The 24,665-nt window shown below is 40.0% G+C and overlaps 1 protein-coding gene across 2 annotated transcripts in view; it reads left to right on the forward strand.

Annotated features, from left to right (window-relative positions):
- The window catches only part of KPNA3 (karyopherin subunit alpha 3), a 43,825-nt gene extending 19,982 nt beyond the window's left edge, over window positions 1-23,843 (forward strand). Inside the window, exons 4-17 of one of the 2 annotated variants that reach the window (XM_070933131.1) lie at window positions 234-263; window positions 348-400; window positions 493-588; window positions 9,946-10,031; window positions 11,436-11,522; window positions 11,855-12,024; window positions 12,862-12,906; window positions 13,632-13,763; window positions 16,770-16,898; window positions 18,114-18,218; window positions 18,312-18,383; window positions 18,475-18,637; window positions 20,878-20,972; window positions 21,730-23,843. In XM_070933131.1, the coding sequence (XP_070789232.1) occupies window positions 234-263; window positions 348-400; window positions 493-588; window positions 9,946-10,031; window positions 11,436-11,522; window positions 11,855-12,024; window positions 12,862-12,906; window positions 13,632-13,763; window positions 16,770-16,898; window positions 18,114-18,218; window positions 18,312-18,383; window positions 18,475-18,637; window positions 20,878-20,972; window positions 21,730-21,828 (1,362 nt within the window). In that variant the 3' untranslated portion in view covers window positions 21,829-23,843. The remainder of the gene's footprint in view (window positions 1-233; window positions 264-347; window positions 401-492; window positions 589-9,945; window positions 10,032-11,435; window positions 11,523-11,854; window positions 12,025-12,861; window positions 12,907-13,631; window positions 13,764-16,769; window positions 16,899-18,113; window positions 18,219-18,311; window positions 18,384-18,474; window positions 18,638-20,877; window positions 20,973-21,729) is intronic. The other variant, XM_070933133.1, reaches the window with a different exon arrangement.
- The last annotated feature ends 822 nt before the right edge of the window (window positions 23,844-24,665 follow it).

Below are 24,665 nucleotides of genomic sequence, written 5' to 3' on the forward strand. Positions count from 1 at the left end.
CTGTATATCTGAGTCTCAATTATATTGCCATTTATACTTACATTGTATTGAAGTTCTTATTTCTATTTACGTTTCTTTCATTTTTGGTATGATTAATAAAGAAAATGGAAACATTCATTCTGGGGTCTTGATATACTGGTAACATTATTTTAAAATTAATGGGCTAGTTATTTTTCTGAGAATACTGAATTCTAATGAGAGTTGGAACTAAACCATTTCTTCTCTTTTTTAAGCAAAATGTTACACTAGAAACTATATTACAGGTAAGTTGATAACAATTATTATTATTTTCAGCTGGATTTGTTTAATACTTGATCTAATTTTTTGAAATCTATTTGTTGCTGTAGAATGCTACTAGTGATAATCCTATTATCCAGCTGAGTGCTGTTCAAGCTGCAAGGTATGCATTTATTTTATTTGAAAGACTTAAAGCATTATTAATCATTTCCTCATATTGTATTTTTATTGATTAGCTTTGTTTTAATTTTACAGAAAATTATTATCAAGTGATAGAAATCCTCCTATTGATGATTTAATAAAGTCTGGAATTTTACCAATATTGGTTAAATGTCTAGAAAGGGATGACAAGTAAGTAGTGCTTTTTTCTGAATGTTTATAATATCAATTGAAAGGTTTTTTTTCTTGAAGGGCTGCAGTTAAGAACCCTAAAACATTACTCTTCCTAATGTACTTTTTATTTTGAACACTTGTCTGTATCAGTAATAATATTATTTCACTAGTTTAAATACATCTTAACATTAATAAATTTACAGATTATGATGGTTGTTTTTATTTGTTACATTGCACAGTCATTCTACAAATTCTGCACAAATTGTGCTCCTTCAGCACAGTCTACATGTAGTCATCAATATCTGTATTCCTTTCTCAGTGTTTTCTTTTTAGTCTTGTCAGTTTTTGTTCCATATAATAGGGCTGTCCTTCTAATTCTAGTAGGTAAAAATGCCTTTGGCTTATTTTTCTCTTTGATTTATATCCTTGGAATACTGTTTTTTTTTCCCCTCATTATAGCCCTTAGTCAGGACTGTGTGTTTGTGATGGACTGTTTGACATTCTCGCAGGGTTGGTTTTGGCATTCTCTATATCTTTCAGTCTTGGAGAATTCAACTTACCTTTCTTGGAGAGGGGAGAGGCAGGTTGAAAATTCACAATCACTATCACAACTATGGGCCCAGATGATCATGGCCTAACTTATTTAATAAACAAGAATGCCCTCTTCCTAGGTCCCACCATTCTGCCCTGTTTGAGTGATGGTATCTAGAGTATTCCTACTATACTGGATTATATAGGATTGGCTGAAACTTTGGAAGACAGAAAGTCTCTCAAATAACCAGGCTCTATGCTATGGAAGATTTTATAAGCAATAACCGGTACCTTGCATCCAGAAGCTTACAGATAACCATGGCAGCTCATGAAATAGAGGCATTATATGGTCATACTGTGGCATGTCCATAACTGCTCATGATGCTACTGTCTGAATTGGTTATCTTTTAAGACAGCACCTTACAGGACCTTCAAGGCAGGTAGTACAACTTCTTCTCCCAACTAAACAGGCACTGCTTCATGGACCCAGCTACACCTCACATTCCTTCCCCCTGCCCCCACCTCAGGTGGCCTTCACCAACCAGTAGGGGCAGGGATTTAATAAGTAGGTAGCCAGGTTAATGAATGTCACCGAACATGGTTGAGAGGTTCAAGTCTATACTGTGGCAATAAAGTAGCAAAGCAAGCTTCCCTCTCGCTTTTATTATATCTGGATAACCATTCAGCAAGGTTGTTTAAAGTGACTTAATTTATATTAAGAATGAGATGAAACAGGGTTAGACTTAATTCTACCAAACTGAATGGCTTTAGATTTGAAAGCTGACTGAATCCAGTTATCATTGACTGTGGACAAAGTAACATTACCCAAATGGAATTGTCTGCAACTTGAGGGTTCTTTTTGGACTTACAGTTCCTGCTTAAATAGCAGGGGAAGATGCAAAGGCTTATGCACAATTACATATTGTCAGCTGTTTGTGACCTTTCCTAGATCAAAAAGCCTCACTCAGTTAAGTCACTCATTCTCTTGTCATCTCATCAGCAGATTATTGTAGTGTGCTGTTCATGGGGCTGTCTTGAAGATTATCAAGAACTTCTGCTTCATTCAGCAGTCCAAGTAATTATGGTGCACTAAAGTTCCCCCATGTAACATCACGACTGTGGGAGCTTCATTGGCTTTTGAATGCAACTCAAGGTACTACACCTTGAAAGTCCTACATGGCTCAGGTCCTAGTTATTTCCATGACTGCCTTCTCCAAATTGAATCTGCCTATCTGATAAGATCTTATTAAAGGTCTCATCACCACCTTCAGGATTAAGATTATGTAATGCCTTTATATAAATTACGTAAGATGTTACTTCATTTAGAATATTGTTTACTGTTCTTATCATTACATCTCCAAAAGTTTATTATAGGCCAGGAAATGGATTAGAAGACAAATAACCAACAGATTTGAAAAGATTGGAACTCCTCCACTGAAAAACTTTTTTTAAATTACATTTGAGATTGTACAGTTAGCTGATAGGAATTTGCTATGGTGGTGATGGCTTCCTACTTGGATCATTTTAAATACAGCTTTAAGCGTGGTTCATATTATATTCTTACATGTCGACCACAGTGATTAACTTGAAAAACAGCTTCAGCATTGTACTCTTGCCTTCACCTGTATGAATTGAAACAGGGTTGGTAAACTTGAGATCCCAAATCTTAATGAAACCTTCATAGACTTTTGGTTGTTGTTGTTGTCTGGGAGTCCCATATGACCATGGGCAGCAAGGTTATCTTCATTTTGAAATACAGGAAACTTTAGTGCAAACAGAGTAAGCTTAATTTAGCTTCAAAAATAACACCCTCCAAAAGGACATAAAATTGAGGGGAAACAATGGAAAATCCAAGCCCTCCCCACTTTGCATTCTTGCCATGCCCAGCGTGAATCTTACTTTCTCAAAAAACGTCCATGGCTTTCAAGATTACCCACCACCCCAGGACAGAAGGTATTTTGAAATGTAAATCTTTCTATTAATCCACTGGAGTGGGTTACAAAAGCTACTTTTCCAGAACGCTGCTACTACACTCCAGCATTGGGAAAATCCTCTTATCTGACAGCAACTGAGAGAACTTTTTTTTTACTTATCTACCCACTCTGTGCTCTATCCACGCCCCCTTTTGCACCCGAATCCCCAGTCTTTCTCTCAGTTGCTGACACACTGGGAGGATTTTCTCTGTGCTCTGAGTGTTGCGTTAGGCCTTTGGTTATTTTTGATTAGCCCCCTTTTTATTTTTCCCTTTTTTTGTTTTTCGGTTCAGTTTAGACTTCTGTCTTCTTTCTGGTGAGCCCCTCAGCTGCTTGTCGGTTTCGTGCCCAGGGAGCTGGGTCGTACCGGCTTTTGCGCTTTAGCGCCTGCTGCTGCCGGCTTCTGTCCCTGCGGGGCGGATCCGGTGAAGCCTTACTATTGCCAGAGAGGTCGGGGCTAAGGAATAGCTCCCCGACTCTCGTGTGGAACGGCGAGCCGGGCCGGAGGACATTTCAGGCGCGGCTACCGGCTCGCTGAGTTTGGAGGCGTGATTCATCCAGCGACCGTCCCGTCAGGCTTCTGCGGGCGGCGCTGTGTTCTGACGGCGTGGATTGTCGGCCTCGGAGCTCCGGCCGTAAGTTTTAACTGGGGGGGGGGTGTAGCGTGGCTGTCGGGGCTCGCTACCCTCCCGACGCGCCAAAACCGCTCCGATCTCCAGCCCTGGTTGGCGTCCGCGTCTGAGCGGCGCCAGGGGGGGGAAAAAGCGCTCCGCCATCCTTCGAAGCTCGGGCGGGCCGCCATTTGTAACTACGCCACCAACTTGCGGCCGCCATTTTGAGCATCAGGGCGGCCGCCATTTTGGATGCACCTCGTGGCAGCGCGGACCCTAGTTAAAGGGCCGCAGCCTTTACTCCGAGGTCTGGCTGCTGAGTCTCTGTCCCGGTCTGGGCATTGACTCGAAGGAGGAAAGAAGGGGGGAGGAGCATCACCAGTCTATCGCTCACCCCGTTTGCAGCCTTTTGTGCAAGGCTTGTCCTCTCTCCTGGGCAGAAACAGGGGGCCCTTGGATTCAGCGTGGCAGGAGGGCCAGCACTGTTTGTTGGGGCATAGTACATTGCCCAGAGCGGTAGCCAGACTATCAATTCTACATCAATTAGCAATTAAGCAAAATTTCATCTACTCATTCAATTAATTAATCAAACAAGCGGATATCTCTTAATTTTGTCTTCAAAGCAGCCAGTCATCCAATCAATCAATTAATTATTCAAATAAGCATATTTCCAATCAATTAATCAATTAATCAATTAATCAAGCAATCAATCACTGATTCATTATTTATTACTACAATTAATTTATAATTACTATTCAATTTGGGCATCCTCACCATGGCGGACTGCTCGTTCTCCTCAGACAGTGATCAGGAGGTTAGCCCTGTCAGATCTAAGTCCCGCAAGAAACAATCGGGCAAACGCTCTGCGTCTGGCGGTCACAAGTCCCGCCACTCTAAGACCTCCTCTGCCGCTGAGAAGGATGCTCTCAGGCGTCATAACGCCTTGGAAAAGAGATGTGAGAAGGCCAAGCAGGCGTCAGCTTCTTTGGTCCGTGGTGATGCGGGATCCGCCCACCAGACGGTTCCGGTTCCTGACCTTTCGGAGCGGAGAGCGGTCCAATCCGGTTCCTTGGCTTGGCAGAAGGGCGTGTCCCAGTCGATGCCTGATGTTTCCTCAGCGGGGTTGGAGGCATTCCCGCCTCCTCGAAGCCAACCTTCGGCCACTTTTACGCCTACAGCAGCGGGACTCAGAGAAGTGGGCAATCCTCCGCCTTCGTCCCAGTTCGACTTCCAGACGATGTTGTCAACAGCGTTGGCTTCTATTATGGCGGCCGGAGCGCAGACAGCGGCCCAGTCATCGGCGGCGGGAACTTCGGGCACGTTGGCCTCTTCAAGCTCTCGCAGGGCTCGTTCCCCCTCGCCTCGTGAGTCTGTTTCGTCTGAGGGCTCGGGCCATGACGAGGAGGGCCCCGATGAACTCGAATTCTCTGAGGATGAAGGTCTGTTACCTGACACTCCAGCCTTCACGGGCTTGTTTCGTCCCTCACTATTTAAGTCCCTCCTTCACAAGGCTCGTTTGACTACTAATCTGGGTTCGGTGGGAGCACAACCCCCGACTACCCCGTCTGAGACCGGTCCTCATGATGCCCTGTTTAAGCAAGTCAAGCAGGAGAAGGACTTTATTCCGTGCCCTCAACTGTTCGCGGATGTTCTGCAAGCGCCTTGGGCCCAACCAGGGTCGTCCACTGCACCAAACAATTTAGATAAGAAGCTGTTCTGTGCGGCGCCCGAACTTGAAGCCATGTTGGACGTGCCCACTGTGGATGCACCGGTGGCGTCTCTCACTTCGCATTCGATGGTCTCATCCGATCCGCTGGAGGGGCTCAAATCGGAGGACAGGCGCACCGAATTGGCCTTTCGTAGGTCTCATCAAGCCGTGGCCTGGACTGTTAGAACTGCCACGGCTACTTCATTCTTCAATAGGGCTTCTTTGATCTGGCTGCGCCAACTTCAGGAACGACTCCCTCCAGAGGATACCCGCTTGCGCCACGATATTAACAAAATTATTGCAGCCACAGAGTATTCGGCGGATGCTTCGTTGAACTCTGTCAAGTTTGCATCGCGGGCGTTAGCGACCTCTGTCACGTCCCGACGCCTTTTCTGGCTACGGCCGTGGAAAGCCGATGTGAAAACCAAGTGGAAGTTGGCGGCGGCCCCGTATAAAGCTCCGAACTTGTTTGGCACGGCATTGGAGCCGATTCTTGTGGAGGACAAAGACAAACGCAAAATTATGCCCTCGTCCTTTCGCAGACAGGACAGGCGTTACACCCCTTACACGCAACGTCAGCCATTTCATTCCTACTCGGGGCAGGGAGGCCCCTCGACTTACCGGCAGTCGTTCCAGACTCCAGACCGCTTCTCCGACAGACAACGTTTCAGAGAGCGTGGCAGATCACAGTCCTCCTCCAAGCGCCCTTATCGTGGATCCACTTCTAGGCCCTTCAGAAGGGGCAAATGACTCACCGACTCCGGGACCAGTGGGAGGTCGTCTTCGGGCCTTTTGTCATCGGTGGGCCCGGTCCACTCCGGACGAGTGGGTGCGTCGTACTATTTCGGAGGGCCTCGCAATCGAGTTCATGGATCGGCCCCCACGACGGTTCGTCCGGTGCCCAGTTTCCCTGTCCACAGACTCTCGCAACCTGATGGTGGAAGAGATAGCGCACCTGCTGGAGATCCGTGCGATAGAACCGGTCCCGTTGGACCAGCGGGGGACCGGCTTCTATTCGGTTCTATTTTTGGTTCCCAAAAGTTCGGGAGGAGTCAGAGGCATTCTCAACCTCAAGGAGTTGAATCGGGCGGTACGTTACCGTCGTTTCAAGATGCACTCCCTTCGGTCCATTCTGTCTTCTATTCGCCAAGGGGACCTGATGCAGTCGGTGGATTTGCGAGAAGCGTACCTGCATGTTCCAGTACTTCCTTCGCATCGACAGTTTCTGCGATTCGAGTATGCGGGCAGGCATTACCAGTACTGTGCGATGCCGTTCGGTCTTTCCTCGGCTCCCAGGACTTTCACCAAGCTGGTGGCGGTAGTGGCCGCTTCTCTCAGTACCGTTCCGGTGAGGGTGTTATGTTACCTGGACGACATTCTGATCCTGTCCTCGTCCAGGACACAAGCGGCGCAAGACAGGGACAGGGTGCTTTCGACGTTCCGAGAGCACGGTTTCTCCATCAACTTGGACAAGAGCCAGCTCGTCCCCACGACCGCGATCCTACACCTCGGGACCCTGATAGACTCAGAGAAGGGTCAGGTTTTCCTGTCTTCAGAGAGGGCGAAAAACATCAAATCGCTTGTGGGCCAAGTGCTAACCCGGAGGAGGGCTCCGCTATTGACGCTGTCACGTTTGTTGGGGAAGATGGTCTCGTGCTTCCGCGTTGTTCCGTGGGCACGCAGACATTCTCGTCCACTGCAATGGCTTCTTCTTCCATTCCAGAGAACGGGCAGTTCCAACTCCACAAGGACGGTGGTCGTGCCTCCGCGAGTCAGACTGTCACTGGGTTGGTGGAAGTCGTCGGCCATCCTGCAAGGTTGCAGTTTCCTGGAACTAGACCGGATCGTGATCACCACCGATGCCAGTCTCCATGGCTGGGGAGCCCACCTAGGTGCCCAGGTGGGCCAAGGACTATGGTCTCCAGAGGAACGTGCACTGAGCATCAACCTATTAGAACTTCGAGCTATTCGTCTCGCCCTTCTGCATTTCCAGTCGCTGATTTGGGGTCGTCATGTCCTGATTCTCACGGACAATACATCTGCCAAAGCGCACATAAACCGGGAAGGGGGGACGAAGTCACAGTCGCTGATGCTCGAGTCGACACGTCTGTTCAACTGGGCGGAGAGGAATCTGGAGTCCATCCTCGCAGACCACATTTCCGGGGAAGCCAACACACGAGCGGATTGGCTCAGCAGAGAAGTGATAGACCAGGCCGAATGGCAGCTGCTTCCCAGTCTATTTCAGGAGATTTGTCTTCGCTTCGGACGGCCCCTGGTGGACTTGTTCGCCAGTCCGACCAACGCCCAGCTTTCCCGGTTCATCACTCGTTATCCGACTCCAGCGGCAGAAGACACGAACGCTCTGCGGTGTCGTTGGCCAGCGGGTCTGCTGTATGCCTTCCCGCCCGTCACACTGATTCAGCAGGTGGTTCGCAAGATGATTGCGGAGAGGGCAGAGATGTTACTGGTGGCTCCACATTGGCCCCGCAGGCCGTGGTTCGCGGATCTGGTGGAGTTTTCGGTGACAGAACCGTGGGTGATTCCTCCACATCGAATCGTGCTGTGTCAGGGGGCCATTCGTCATCCCGAGCCCCAGTGGCTGCAGTTGGCCGTCTGGCATTTGAGCGCGTCCTCCTGAAGAAAGGCCGTTTGCCGGATACGGTGATTGGTACGATTCAGTCGGCCCGTCGTCCATCCACGACGAGGATCTACGAAGCCACGTGGAGGGCCTTTTGCCGTTGGTGTGCGACTGCTCATGTGGATCCTACGTCTGCATCGGTTCAGGATGTCCTCATCTTTCTACAGGCGGGTTTGGAGCGGGGTTTGTCTCCCGCCACTCTCAGGCGCCAGGTGGCGGCCCTGGCCACTGTGCTGTCCTGTCCACCGTACACTTCCTTGGCTCATCATCCGTGGGTGAAGGGGTTTCTTCATGGAGCTACGAACCTGAGACCGCCTACGGTTCACCGTTATCCCTCTTGGGATTTATCTTTAGTTTTGCAGGCTCTCACTTTGTCCCCGTTTGAGCCGCTGGGTTCCACTTCACTTAAGTTTCTATCGTTCAAAGTTGCCTTTCTCCTGGCGATCACGTCGGCTAGGCGCATTTCTGAGCTCGCTGCCTTATCCGTCAGGAAAGACTTGTGCATTTTTCATGCTAACACTGTGGTCCTGAGGATGGATCCTGCCTTTTTGCCCAAAGTTAATTCGTGGTTTCACCGGGCGCAGGAATTAGTGCTTCCGGATTTCTGCCCGTCGCTGAGTCATCATCGGGAGGTTCTTTGGCACACTCTGGATGTGCGCAGGGCGTTGAGACGTTACATGCGTAGGACGGCCGAGTTTCGGAAGACGGAGGCCCTATTTGTTTCGTTTCATCCTGCATCCATGGGTCAGAAAGTGTCGTCGACTACGATTGGTCGTTGGATTAAGGCCTGTATTGCTGCTGCTTATGAGAATCAGCGTCGTCCTGTTCCTGGGAACATTCTGCCTCATTCTACGCGGAGTGCGGCTACTTCAGCAGCCTGGGCTACCCAGGCTTCTGTGTTGGACATCTGTAGAGCGGCTACCTGGACTTCTTTGTCGCCTTTCATAAGACATTACCGGATTGATGCCTATGCCTCGGCTGAGGCGTCTTTTGGGCGACGAGTTTTGCAAGCAGTGGTGTCTGGGTCCTCTGAGTTGGATAGTGTTTTGCCCGTCCCTGGGAGTTAGGCTTGGGTATGTCCCAATGCTGGAGTGTAGTAGCAGCGTTCTGGAAAATGGACATTGACTTACCTGAATGTCCTTTTTCGGAACGCTGCGTATACACTCCATTTCCCTCCCTTTCTTTGTATGTTGGCTTGTGGTGGTTTTGTGTTAATAAATTTTGTTGTAGTTTACCTGTGGTGTCTTCGTTCAAGACTGGGGATTCGGGTGCAAAAGGGGGCGTGGATAGAGCACAGAGTGGGTAGATAAGTAAAAAAAAAGTTCTCTCAGTTGCTGTCAGATAAGAGGATTTTCCCAATGCTGGAGTGTATACGCAGCGTTCCGAAAAAGGACATTCAGGTAAGTCAATGTCCATTTTAGAGAGGATAGGATGAACTTCTTTAGTATGTACAGGAAAAGTCACCTGTGTGACAAATGGACTACAACAAGTGTGCAAAATGGTCTGTGCACTCTATATCAGTGCACAGCTGCGCTAAAAGCCATCAAAGTTTTGAGCCATACTCAATTATTGAATAGTTTAGATTGCATCCACAGTGCTGCAACAGTTTTCAGTATATTAGAAAATCCAGGGGAAAAAAGGCAACCTGTCAAATAAAAAGTTATGCCAGGAGTTTAATACGCATTGATGTTCTGCCAAAATAAACATTTGTGCATTACTATACAGCTCATAATTTCCTGAAATTATCATTAAAAATAGGTCACTTTTCAGGGATATTGTAATAGCATACATAAGGAATGGATATAGGAAATTATAGAGTAGTAAATTAATGCTTTCATAATAACTGAATACCTCTTTGTTGCAGTTTGTAGATGTCATTGCTATTATATTGTATTTTTGTCTTTTTATAAACAGTCCTTCCTTACAGTTTGAAGCTGCTTGGGCCTTGACTAACATAGCATCAGGCACTTCTTTACAGACTCAAGCTGTTGTACAGTCTAGTAAGTGTTTTAAATATTTAATATTCAAATGAAGTACCTTTTAACAATATAATAAGCATATATAATTTCCTCTTCATGTAAATATTTGGCACATACTTTATATAACCTTCACATGCCATAGACTGTATAACCTGTATATATGTAAGTTATCTGGGAGGAGTTTATTGGTTCTGGAATTTTGGACTGAACCATCTATGTTTTTGATCCATATTCTCTTGGTTAGTTAAGGCCTCCTGGGAGGTGCCATTTATTGGGTCCATGCAATCATTAATACATCTTTGGGGAATGGGATGCTGTTGCCTATTTTAAACAATTTCAGACCTGATTATGTTAAAGAGCTCTACCATCTATAAAAAAACTTGCCTATATCTTTATATCTTAATTATTGTGTTTCTTTATCTTTGCTCCCATAATGTTTAGATTTGATTGGGAAAATGAATCCTATTCCCAACCATGGCAATAGTCACAATGGTAGCTAGATAGCCTCCTTATTTGAGGCCTTTCCTATGAATTAAGGCATATCTCTGATGCTAAGGTTGACATTGATGCCTTGCAGAAATGTTGATTATGAATGATTTATCTGCTACTACCCTAACCAAGAAAATGTAAATACAAATATGAATAAATGTTCATACAACCTTGAAATTAGCTCCTGGGTTAGAAGAGCCTTGGTAGTACAGTGGTTTAAAGCACCCTGTTATTAACACAGCTGCCTGCAATTTCTGCTGGTTCGAATCTCTCCAAGGCTCAAGGTTGACTCAGCCTTCCATCCTTTCTAAGGTAGGTTAAATGAGGACCCAGTTTGTGGGGACAATAAACTGACTTTGTATAAATATACAAAAGTATGAAGGCTATTGCATAACGCTGAGTCTCCGGAGAAGGGCGGCATATAAATCAAATAAATAAATAAATAAATAAATAATAATAATAATAATAATAATAATAATAATAATAATAATAATAATAAATAATAAATAATAAGGTGAAACTGAAATATTTTAAATGCACAATTCCTATCCTCTGAATCTAGTGACAGAAAATGAAAGAGTGTATAGTCAGTCAGAAATTATTGTTCCAAGAAGATTGCAAATGTTTATATTATCTTTCAGCCCATTTCAAGGAGAGGATTTTGGGAATTATCCTCTATAAATAAATACATTCTTTTTTGCAAAGCATAATCTTTTGTGTTATAGAGCAAGTAGTTATTTCTGGATGGTTAAAGTAGCTTATATCTTACTATAAAAATTCACTCATTTTCCTCCTGAAATAGCATGGAATCTAGTTCCCAGTTAACATTAGATGAATTTCAGCTATTACTTTTGTGTTATTTTTGTTTCTGTTAAGTACCAAAATGCAATATGTGTCTTGAAGATCACATTTCACTGAAGCATACCTTTATTACAGATGCAGTACCTCTCTTCTTAAGATTGCTCCATTCACCGCATCAAAATGTTTGTGAACAAGCTGTTTGGGCCCTTGGGAATATTATTGGTAAGTAATAGTATTTTAAAAAGCAAATTCAATGGCATTGAAGGCTTTAAACTCTAATCTTATACATTGGCATTACCTGATGAGACTATGTTTCTCCAAGATCTATTTTTTGTTTTTTACTACTGCAGCAGAATAAAACATGTTTTGGAGAATTTAGCTTAAATTATAGTAAATAAATGCAAAATTGTGCAATTAGATTTTTGCTGAGCAGTTTCTAATGGAGAAACATAGAATCTGTGTCACAGAACATCAGTGCCCATACATGTCACTGCATACATTCCAAGAATTTGCCATTATGAATATAATTTTTTTTTAAATTTTCACTTCTGTAGGTGATGGTCCTCAGTGTAGAGATTATGTCATATCACTGGGAGTTGTCAAACCGCTTCTATCCTTCATCAACCCCTCCATTCCCATCACTTTTCTCCGGAACGTCACATGGGTCATTGTAAATCTCTGCAGGAATAAGGATCCCCCACCACCTATGGAGACAGTTCAGGAGGTAAATAAAGAACTACCAATGTGTACTTTTGCAGCTCAGCTGCACTGCAAATCACCTTTCCCATAATATATGATACATTGTCTTAAGGCCTATTCATTTGAGCCTTGTTTCAATAACTAGTTATTCATTAGGTTTGTTTTCTATTTTATTTAACTGTGACTTCCAAGTCTAATTTTGTTAGTGAAGGAAATACTGACTGTTAAGGCATATTCAGGGAAATCTCTGAAATACTGCAATTACTTAAGGAAATTTTCAAGCTTTGAATCTAGATCTGTCTGAACCTAAGATAGTAGTGTGAAAACTGTGCCTCTAAAAATTGAATCCACTGCCATGTAGTTTATATTACTTGAGAAATGTCCTTAACCACACAAGTAAAATAACCTCACTAGCTTGGAGATTATATAGGTAGTTCCCGACGTATGACCACAATAGAACCCAAAATTTCTATTGCTTAGCAAGACACTTGTTGAGTTTTGCCCCATTTTACAACATTTATTGCCACAGGTGATAAGTGAAGTTGGTAATACGGTTGTTAAGTGAATCTGGCTTCCCCATTGACTTTGCTTGTCAGAATATCACAAAAGGCGATCACATAACCCGGGACACTGCAACTATCATAAATAGATGCCAGTTGCCAAGCATCTGAACTTTGGTCACATGATCAAGAGGATGCTCAAAGGTTGTAAGTGTGAAAAATGGTCATGTCTTTTTTATCACTACTGTTGTAACTTCAAATTATCACTAAACGAATAGGTGTAGGTTGAGAACTGTGAAAGATATATTGTATTTTTGCTTTCCAAATATTAATGGCCTTTGGTAATCCTTTTTTCTCAACAGATTTTACCAGCCTTGTGTGTTCTAATATATCATACAGATATAAATGTAAGTAAATCCTAAAGGAATATTCTTTCTCCTGGAGATTACTATTTATTAAATCAATAGCTGTATTACTTACATTTTGCCTAATTGCTGCTATAAAAACTTCCTTGCCAAATATGTTTACTTTTTCATAAATACTGCAACTGGTAGACACCTGGAAATCAGTTGCCTTGTGCAGGGATGCATGTGATTCTATTTATGTGTTAATTTTCTGTTGCTGGTGATCTATAAGTGGTCCTTACATGGTAGACGTTATGATGCAGTCAAATCACTTGTACATAAAATATCATGCTATACTGAATCCTGCTGTGGGTGATGCTGTTTTGTATTGCTTTTGTTTGACTCATACAATACTTATATGTCAGAAATTCAGCTTGTGCTCATGTGTTTGGATTACTGAGTTGGCACAGTTTGGTTTCATGCAAAAGTAAGGATTAAAATTATAACAATTAGGAAAAATAAATGTATAGTGGAAGGGTTAAACATTTTCTCTTTGCTTGATTTCTTTAAATGTTAGTAATATTGCCATCACTTCAGATGTTTTGAGTTATTTGGGGTAGAATTTTTAAATATTCCTTGATGAGAAAAAACAGCAAAGAAAACCATAGAAAGCAATTTAGAGAATACATATAAAATCTGTAATAAATTGAAACTCTTGTGCATAGAAAATCTGATTCAGAAGTTAATTACCATCTTATATTAATATATAACCTGTCCTCTTTGCACAGATTCTTGTGGACACTGTTTGGGCTTTGTCCTATCTAACAGATGGTGGGAATGAACAAATACAGATGGTGATAGATTCAGGTGTAGTACCATTTTTAGTCCCCTTGCTGAGCCATCAGGAAGTAAAAGTTCAGGTAAGCTTTGAGTATTGTACAATGTGATATGACATTACAAAATGTATATCAGTGACAAAAATTCAGACATCTTTGTTGGATAACATCTGTTTATTTGTATGTCAAATCCACTTATTTAAAGGCAAATATATTAAATAAACATTGAAGAGTGTTTTGAATATACTTCCTCAATAAACATGCTTTATTTCAAATGAAACAAACAAAATGTTAAAAGTTACGATATTTATGTAGTTACTTACCATACACATCTAAATTATATTAAAGTAACCAAACTATATTTACAATCCCCAAGGCATGTCACAACTTTTGAGCATCCCTAATGTTTGGAAATTGAAAGTTGAAAAATTTGACATGCCCTAAATATGCTCTTGACTCAAGCTCAACTTCTGCTGTCTATTAGATACATCCATGCAGTGTTTCATGGCAATAATCTGACAGTATTTGCCACTGTCTTCTTCCAGGATAGTTTTTTTTTTACTTCCTGGTAATCAGTATTGCTCTGGGATGACCTGGTGGTTTCTCATCCCAATGCTAATCAGGCTTAACCCTGTTTAGTTTCTGAGCCCAAATCAAGGTCAGCCAGGTGCTGAGAAAGTATTTAATGCTGATTTACATCTACTTTTTTTTTAACTTAACAGGTCAATGTATGTTTATTAAAGTTACTGTACACTCCATCTTTTAGACAAATAATTTCCTTAAGTCATAGGTGTTTTCTCATTGCATATTACATATTTTATGGACTACATCGGTAGAAAACTGAGTAATTGTATGGTTGTTCCAAATGAAAGAAGGGGAATATACTAAGTTATGTCCATAAAAGCTTGTTAGCAAATTACTATAGCCATTCCTTATTTAGTAACTACCTTAACTAGCAACCATTCACAAATACGATGGTAATAAACAATAATAAAAAAATCATTTGGGACCAGTTCATACATTTACAACACATTTTGTGTGCTGGTGACTATGCATGCTGGAGTCAGCATTGCTGGTATACTTATCTGAGAAAACTTTATCCAAACGAGAGAGTCTCTCTCTCTCTCTCCCTCTCTCTCTCTCTCTCTCTCTCTCTCTCTCTCTCTCTCCCTCCCTCCCTCCCTCCCTCCCTCCCTCCTTCCCTCTCTCTTCCTCCCTACACACACACACACACACACACACACACACACACACACACACGTTCAGTTAGACACTATTTTATTTAAGGACCTGATCGTTGGAACACAATTCAGTCACTAAATGAGTGGGTGTATTGATATAAGAACAATAATATTGAGTATTTTCCTACTCCTCTGTTCATGTAGTTTATTCTAGGATTCAAAAAAGCAGTATTAGTTTCATAAACTCTGTACCTCATGTGCTTTCTGTAACTCCCATCAGCTTCAAAAATGTTTCAGATTCTTGTTGTATAAATGGTTAAGTTTCAAAGGCTCTTGTAGTCTGATCAAGAATGCAGAAATAGCAGAATAGAGAGCTTGCCAGGTCCGTAAGAAGCACGAAAGTTGCAATTTCTGAACAAAAGAAGTGCAATGGCATTTTAGTGTTATGTTTATACTGAGGCAAAACAAAATCACTTGAGTACCATGATGTTTGTACACTACACAAATTAACTGAAAGATTGCATCCATAAGTATTTGTTGGTTTATTGCAGATTTTTTATATATAAACACATACTAATGTTATTAATTAGCTAAGATTTTAATAAAGTTTCTGAAATTGGAAAAAGAAATATACATGCCTATAATAAACTGTGGAAGTATAATTTTTTTATCCATTCCTACACAGAGCAGGCTTGTTTAGCAAATTTATTAATTGAAACAAATAGATGGCAGATAACCAATTTCTTTAGGCTTTGAAAGAAATTACAATAGACAGCCCAAAATGGCTGCCATTAAGGTTGACAAAATGAGTACAATGGACTGAATTTACACTGCAGTAAAATTACAGGCATTCCTCGACTTACAACAGTTCATTTAGTGACTGTTCAAATTTACAACAGCACTAAAATGTGACATGACCAATTTTCACACTTATGACCATTGCAGCATCCCCATGGTTATGTGATTTATACTCAGATGCCTGACAATTGGTTCATTTTTATGATGGTTGCACTGTCCCAGGGTCACATTGTCCCCTTTTGAGACCTTCTGACAAGCAAGGTCAATGGGGAAGCCAGATTCATTTAACAACTGTGTTCCTAACTTAACAAATGCAGTGATTGACTTAACAAATGTGGCAAGAAAAGTTGTAAAATGGGGCAAAACTCACTTAGCAAATGTTTCACAACATAAATTGTGGGCTCAATTGTGGTCGTAACTCAAGGACTACCTGTACAAAGTTCCTTTGTTAGTTTCTTCTCTGAATTTGTACCAGAATAGCTTCTTTATTCTAAACATGCATTTCTGAAACGTCTAAGAATTGTAATTCATTGGATCAAAAAATATAAATACAAACATATCTTAGTGGTAGCACACTAAAATAATTTCAACTTTATCTAGTTCATTGTAGGATTTGTTACTTTTTAAATTATATTGCTGGGTGTCTTTACCATTACTTCTGCCTGCGCTGAGTCAATAATTGTAGCTTCCATGTAAATAGTTGTCACAATTCAGTAAGATGCCTGTGTGTGGACATAGAATGTTTTTAAATTAAATACGACATCTTTCATTATAAAGCCTAGGGCTAGACATTTCAATAGCATATTTCTTGAGTAATCTGTTCTTGTATGATTTGACATTATACATATGATTTGAATTTGGCATTGATTGTGATTACTAACAAATCTGAAAGTAACATTTAAAAAAGAGAGGGGCAGTTCTCATATGTGCATAGAGCCAGTCAATGTTCTTTGTCTGCGAGCTTGAGGAAAGGCATGTATATTTGAGTATTTCTATAATTCAATATGTGTTCAATCTATATGTCTGTAGCATATTTGAACTAGTTCTAAGAATGAAATATAGACCCTTTAAAGTACAGAGAATGTTAATTGTACCATTTCTTAAATTAAAGACTGCAGCACTAAGAGCAGTTGGCAATATAGTAACGGGTACTGATGAACAGACACAAGTTGTTCTCAACTGTGATGTCCTCTCCCATTTCCCAAATCTTTTGACACATCCTAAAGAGAAAATAAATAAGGTGAGTGCTGAAATTATTTTGGTAATCTTGTTTCATTTTTTAAAAAATTTAACAGGGAATGATTTCTTTTCCTAATGCTAAAAGAAGTGCAAAGATTTCACACCTAGTATAATCCAGTATTGTGCTTCTAGTCAATTTCTATCTTTGATTAATGGAAAGGGAAAAAGTGGTATGTACTATATAAAAAATTAACTGTGTAAGGATTGTATTTTATCTTTAGCTTGAGAAAGACAAGTACTATTTATATATTCACAAATTATAAATTTGGTCTTCATTGTAAACATCTAATAAGAGAGGATTTATTTACTGGATCCAAATGATTAATACCTCTTTTTAAGAGGAAAGTCCTAACAACCTTGAAGAAACCATCATACATTCACTCTTTAAAATGATCTTTGGAGTGTAGGTAGAGTGTCAGCCAATTATGAATATCCTTTTGGTAAAATGGTAGGGCAGGTGTTTCCTGAACAGAATCCCCAGGATTATTTTTAGACCTATTTCAATTTTCTTTTGGTATAAAATCCTCTTGGTCCTCCTAAGAAAAAGAAGCAGAACTACTCCTAGCAATCAGTGGCTTTTAATGCCTTTCTTCATGGTAGTCTTTCTTCATGGTAGCTTTGTAAGAGAGATACAGTGAGTTCACCTGTATTGGTATGAGAAATCCCACAGGGTAACTGAGAAATTTCAGTTGTCTCTTTTAAAATCCTAGGAGACATTATCTAAGTTTTTATAATTAAGTACTATACAGTGAGGCAAAAAGATGTAACTCACAGAATATTGGTAAAATATTTTGTGTTTCATTTTTTTCTAGTTCACAGTAAAATAAAATTAAAGCTAGGAAAAACCATACACCTGAATGGAAGGAATGGAAGTTTCAAAGATCAGCCGATGACACACTTGGTCCATCTAAGTTAGTTTCATGTATTTTTTTTTTTAATTTGATTTATATGCCGCCCTTCTCCGGAGACTCAGGGCGGCTTACAATGCGTTAAGCAATAGCCTTCATTCTTTTGTATATTTTATACAAAGTCAGCTTATTGCCCCCACAAACTGGGTCCTCATTTCACCTACCTTAGAAAGGATGGAAGGCTGAGTCAACCTTGAGCCTTGGAGAGATTCAAACCAGCAGAAATTGCAGGCAGCTGTGTTAATAACAGGGTGCACTAAACCACTGTACTATCAAGGCTCTTTAAGCAACTTTTGTTTTCATTGTAGGAAGCTGTTTGGTTCCTATCCAATATTACTGCAGGAAATCAGCAACAGGTTCAAGCTGTAATTGATGCTGGACTTATCCCTATGATAATTCACCAATTGGCTAAGGTCAGTCAAATACCAGATTTCCCTATTTTTATGTTTTGTTAAGCTAACATAAGATGTTATGTTGCTAATGCAAATCATTTTTATATTGTCTAGGGTGACTTTGGCACTCAGAAAGAAGCTGCCTGGGCAATCAGTAATTTAACGATAAGTGGTAGAAAAGATCAGGTTCGTGTATCTTATGAAATTCATGCAGAATTTTTAGAATGATTTATATCTAATGCCACAAATAATTGTAAATATCTTTTGCATTGCTCAGGTTGAATATCTTGTACAGCAGAATGTAATCCCACCATTCTGTAACTTGCTGCAAGTGAAAGATTCTCAAGTAGTGCAGGTGGTTCTGGATGGCCTAAAAAATATTCTAATAATGGCTGGTGATGAGGCAAGCACAATAGCAGAAATTATAGAAGAATGTGGAGGTAAGGTTTCATTTGGTAAGATGGAGTTTGACCCCACCTCCATCTGTCGTAATTGACTTATTGTGATATTTAATTGATATTGTTATTCTGATGAAAATATTGTGAGTGGAGAGTAGAGATGTACTTTTTTATTTTAATCTGTTTTTTATTTGCATGTCACGGTTAGATCACTTTTTCTGATTATTGGATCCTCTAAAATAGAATGAAAATCCTTGAGGGATCCCTCAAATGTCAGCATGTCTGACATTTCTTCATTATTCTGTATGTTCTGCAGGTACTTAAGATTCTAGATACGATTGTTACTGTAAAAAGTAGATCCTCGTCTATTGGTTCTGTTCCACCTCTCAATTTAGAATACAGCATCAATCTTGGTGATGACTGGACTAGTATCTCACCTTTTCTGCAAGACTCCTGGATAGACAATTTATGAGAAAGTACTGTATGTGGAAACATGATATGGAAATTTTGGCTCATCTTGGTAAGCTTATGCTAGGTAGCCCTCAGAGACTCCTGTTCAAAGCCTACAGTATCCCAGAGGATCCCATTTTGTTCTTCATGCCAAGAGTTTGCATTTAAAAGTGATCCTTTCAAAGTTGCTGTGTAGGGTACAGAGTATAGCCTTGTCATGATTGTATCTGTATACTATTAAAACTGTCAGTGTCATGACTTTAACTGGGTGAAAAGGTGCATCATAGGGCAACAGTTTTGAACCAAGGTACGTCAGATGAGCTAAAAATCCAGGACTCGGAGCTCCCAAGAGAATGAAATTTGGAAACGTTGTGGCTGCCTCAGTGCTACTGACTGCTGTTGCACTGCTGCTGTGGTCACATAACCTTCATTTTCAGCATACTATGATAATTTTCAATTTTTAGGCTTTCTGTAAAATTTCACAGGTTTTACACATTTTTAGTTTCTTAAAAATTTCTCTTACTCCCTCCTCTACTCTGCAACAGCCACTTAACCTGAATGCAGGAAAGGAAGGGAGGAAGTGCTCCATGACCTGTGCTGCTCTCCAGCCTATGTAGCCTTCCCAACCTATGTAGCGCCTTTTGCACAACCTCACACACTCTCCCTGATCAGCACTGCCTCCCATGCAGTACCTCCTGTACACTCCCATGTACCCTGGGGCCCTAATGGGGTGCACTATGTTGGAGGTGGTTGGTTGGCAGAACACCCCCCCCCCCCCAAAAAAAAAATCTTTCTTGGCTTTTAGTTAATTGTTGTTAACTTTTATATTTATGATTTTTTGGCACTGTAAACCACCCAAAGTCATGTTGGATAGTGAGATGGGTAGCATATAAATTTAATAAATAATAAAGAATGAAGAGGATAGGAGGGAAAAGGGGAAAGGAAGTTACCAGCCAGTTTCCCACAAACAAACTCAATGGGAAATCAGCAGGAAGTCAGAATTCACTCCCGCTTTCTTGCCCACCTGTGATCATTCTGTTTCTCTGTTTAGGTAAGGAAATATCTCTGAAACAATTAACAGGTCATGGGTTGTCTAATAATCAAGGTTAAAATGTTACAGGGATATTTTCTCAAATTCCATTCCTGCTTTGAGCTCAGATTGCTCTTATCTGACCTTTGCCATTACTTCACATTTCTACTGCTTTTTAAAATGGATTTTATTCATTTGAGGGGCAATCCTAAACACTCTTAGTTCAGGGTCAGCCCAGTTGAATTTTACTACTGTGTAAATACATGTATGATTGTGAATCGATGAAATTACTGAATGCCTAAATCTCAGCATAATTCCTCATATTAGCCATATCAGTAGAGCCAAATTACCTAAACTTCATGATAAACTCTCCATAGAGTATTTTTAAGTCTTCATAGAAATTGAGATCTGCTGGCTACACCCACATACAGCTGCAGTTTATGAAACAACCATGGCAAAAAAAATGTGACTATTTTAAAAATTTGAAGAGGCGCTTCATACCCACTGCCTTTCAACAGTGTCTGAAGCGTGTGTGCGTGTGGGAGGGTCAAATTAACAAAATGTCATGCCATAAGCCATACTTATTTGTACAAGTATTAAAAAGGTTGCTTACATGCATACACAAAAGGGTTGGTGCCTGCAGTGTGACCAAAGCATTTCATCATTTGACCAAAGCAGCAAGATACGATGGATACCTGTATTTGCATTTAAAATATTTGAACTGTCTTAGGTCATATGCCAAAACCAGTGGATTAAAAATAATAATTTGTAAAGTTAATTGTATTTTCATATTCTTTGCTAGGTTTAGAAAAAATAGAAGCACTGCAACAACATGAGAATGAAGACATTTATAAACTAGCATTTGAGATAATAGATCAATATTTTTCTGGTGATGATGTAAGTACCTGTGACATTTCAGAATATTATAAAATAGTATGATTATAAAAAAAGTATTATAAAAAGTTTTGCATAATATTCTATGCCAAAGTCAAGTCCTTTTATTCCCATTGAAGATACATTAACTTTCCATACACTGCATCTAGGACTGAGCTAGGGCACTCAGTGCACAAGTAATCTGGCTACCTACAAAAGCAAAATTTATGGCTGAGAACTGCAAATCCCAGCCATTGTGAGATGGCTGCTACTTGCAAATCAGATCCTTGTCCTCCGCCTGTTTTTTCAAGAGAAGCCTTTAAAATGCCTTAATGATACTGTGGAACAGATACATCAACTTGGATATGCGCAGAGAGTTGCTGGAAGACTTCTTTCTTACTGGTTGTTGTATGCCTGTTACTAGAGGATAGTTCTTGTCTTTTTATCACCTTAGCTTTCTTGCTAGTTTATAGGGCAAGAATATTTTCAATAGAAAATAGGTTTGTTTTTGTTTTTGTTTTAAATTGTTTTGTCTTTATTATTTCTCACTTTATCCTCTTCTTCCATACATCTCACAGAATTACTTATTTAACATAAGGGAAAACTCTCATTGTAGCTTTTCAAAAGATATGGGGACATTTCAACACTTAATATGTTTGAAGAGATAGAGTGTGACTGTAATGCCCAGATCTGAGTGAAGTTGGACCAGATATTAGATGAGCAGGTTTTCCTACTTGTATAATAAAGATTACAATTACTCCAGACTGTACTTTCTTTGCAGATTGATGAGGACCCCAGCCTCATTCCTGAAGCAACACAAGGAGGTACTTACAATTTTGATCCAACAGCCAATCTTCAAACAAAAGAATTTAATTTTTAAGCTCACGACAATGCAGCTTGACTACCCTGCATCGGTAAAATACACAACCAGATATCTACCATTGGAAAAACAGGCTCCAAGCACATGCCCCTTTGTCTGATGCTTCTAAAAGCAAGTTGTATATCAGTCATTTTGCAGTTGCCAAAAGTACCTGTCACATGGACTGTAAATGCATATGCATGATCTCGTACACTGTTCAATTTTTTTAACAGTCTCTGCTACCTTTCCCCTGATTTTTTTTCCTTTTCCCGTGAGGCCACAAGCTGATAACTGCAGTCTACAGTTTTAAGAATACCTTTTCGTGGTGGCACATTGGCTTCCCACACAAGAATAGCTTTCTATGGAAATAGCGTGCTATGGATCAAGACTCTTTAGTATGATTTTGGAAGACTTCTGAGAGGCCCAGTCTATTTTAATTTTTTTGAGCCTCAACTGTTGTCCTCTACAAACATATTTTCATATATTTAATGTGGAAGATAAATAAAGGAAAAGCAAGTCAAATTATTTTCATTGGTGATACTGACATTAAAAAAAAACTTCTTAAAAACTTGGTAATTAATTGGTTTAAAACAGACTACATATATCAGTAATTGTGTTCATTACTGCCTTAGAAGCTTGGGCTTGAAGAATGAACATTGTATTTGGACTAATAAAAAGGTGACCATTATTCCTAATTTCTAAGAACAGCAAGCTGTACTTGACCACTCTTCAGCCTGTGTGTTCCTGCTTTTTTTTTTGAAATAATGAAATGCTGTGCATGGTATTTTACCTGAGCTACCACCTATTATGGACTTGAACTTTTGTTTTAAGCTGAAAGCAAGAGTCCAGCGTTAAAGTAACAAAGCTATTCCAAATCAGCATTGGTTGACAAGAATCTTGCTTTCATCTTTCAGTAGTCAATATATTTTGGGTTTAAATTTATAACTGAATAATGTTGATTTATATTGGTTTAAACTGTGGAGCTTTCATGTTTACTGTAATTTAGTCTTAAACTATTTTTTTACTTACCAGTGCTTACGATGATGTGGTTGGCAACAAACTAGCAACTATTTTAGAAGCACCATAATAGCTTCTTTTTGGAGTATTGGAAGAGTTATAGAAAAAATAGTCTATAAACTTATTCATATAGTTAAAATACATACTAGTTGTGTGAGGCTTTGTGGAAGCTGCTATTATTCAGCATAAGCATAAATGTACAGCTCACAATGAAGACATTTACTTGAGCTGGTAATTTGGGAGTAATGGGGAAATTATCCAACCTGGCTCTAAAGAGGATTTAGGATTGCTGTGGGTAAACATGAAATTTAAACTGTGTAAGCTATCAGACAAACTGATATTGTTGCTGTTGTTCACTGGATGTACTTTGCTCCCAATGCCTTGATGTGAAGGGATACAAAACGTAAAAGTAACGTAGTTATTGGATGTGGGTTGTATTTACTGTGATGAAGATACAGACAGATGCCATGAAGAAAGCTTTGTTGATCAGCTGTTTTTCCACAATTAAGCAAGACATTGCAGGTGTTCATTCTTTTACTATATCTGCCAAGGTAGAGCCACTTTAAAGAGTGATCTTGTATCGCAAAGGATACAAGTATGTGTTTTAAAGTGCAAGATTTTTACTTGCTAGATAATCTGTTTTAATACAGTGTTTTGGCCTCTATTTATAGATTTTATAAATTTTAAAATCAATTTCTCTTTAAGGTGGCTCAGACTTTTCAACTCCTGTGCACATAAAATTGAGTTGAAGTTCATTGTGCCTTTTTTCTTTACCCAGACATTAAATTAATTTGGTAACTGTATCCTATTAACATTATAGTCTAAAATCCTGAAATTGTGCTGTTTTTGCTGAAAACTAAGTAAAAAGAAAATCAAAATTAGATTTTGTCAATTTTGGGAATTTCAAAGCAGATATGCAGTTAATAATGTGAACAAATCTCTTTGTAAACAGTATCCTCTATGCCTATATTCTTGTCTTAGATACTTCACTCAAAATAAGACTGATGATTTTTCACTACTGTGAATAATGATTTATTTCTTGCACTCAGTGCATTATAGATAAACATAGGAAAATCAATTTAGAACAGTAACTTGTCTTTCTCTCAGTTCATTATCACCTTATCAGCTCTTGATAGAGATTCAACCATTTTGTATTTTTCAGAAAGGGATAAAGGCTTGGATTTAATTATCCTGCTGCACAAGAGCAGAAGTTACTTGAAACTGTGTTGAGAGAATTGCTGTTTTTATTTTCACTTGTTCTTTCCTCCCTCCTTCCATCTACAGTCCACAGAAAGTGGTGCTGGAGGGGCCGGAGACCCTTCAAAACTGCTTTTGATAGGAGATGTCGATAGTAGGAATGGGCAAACTGATCTCTAACCCCATATGTGAGTTTCTTCCATTTATGCCATGGAATGGGGTCTTTATATTCAAGCTAAAATATATTGCTGCACTTTTAAGTTTTCAGAAGTGTTAAAATTGCATTGTGTTTTTTTTTAACTCTCAGTTAACAGAGTAAATTGTTCCTTCAACAGAGGCATCTAAATGTGTTCTTAATTTTGTATATGGGCTTAGGTTTTATAACCAATAAAAAGCTGCTATCGAATATTATAAATATGGAAGATCTTATTTTGAAAACAGTGAAAATTCATCACTGTTTAGTCTGTTGAAGGGTTTCATTTCTTTGACAATGCAGTATTTGAGTTAAAAGATCCCTTCAATGACCTTTTAAATTTTTTTTAAATTAGTAATTGAAGTGAGCATTCGTTTTGAAAGTTCATCACAAAGAAAGTTTCATATTTGATCCAGATCTTTGCTCAGTGCCTTCTTAAGATTATGGGTCC

The sequence above is a fragment of the Pituophis catenifer genome, unplaced genomic scaffold, assembly GCF_029215685.1.
Source record: "Pituophis catenifer annectens isolate HBS135680 unplaced genomic scaffold, rPitCat1.0.hap2 SCAF_1, whole genome shotgun sequence".
Lineage (NCBI taxonomy): Eukaryota > Metazoa > Chordata > Lepidosauria > Squamata > Colubridae > Pituophis > Pituophis catenifer.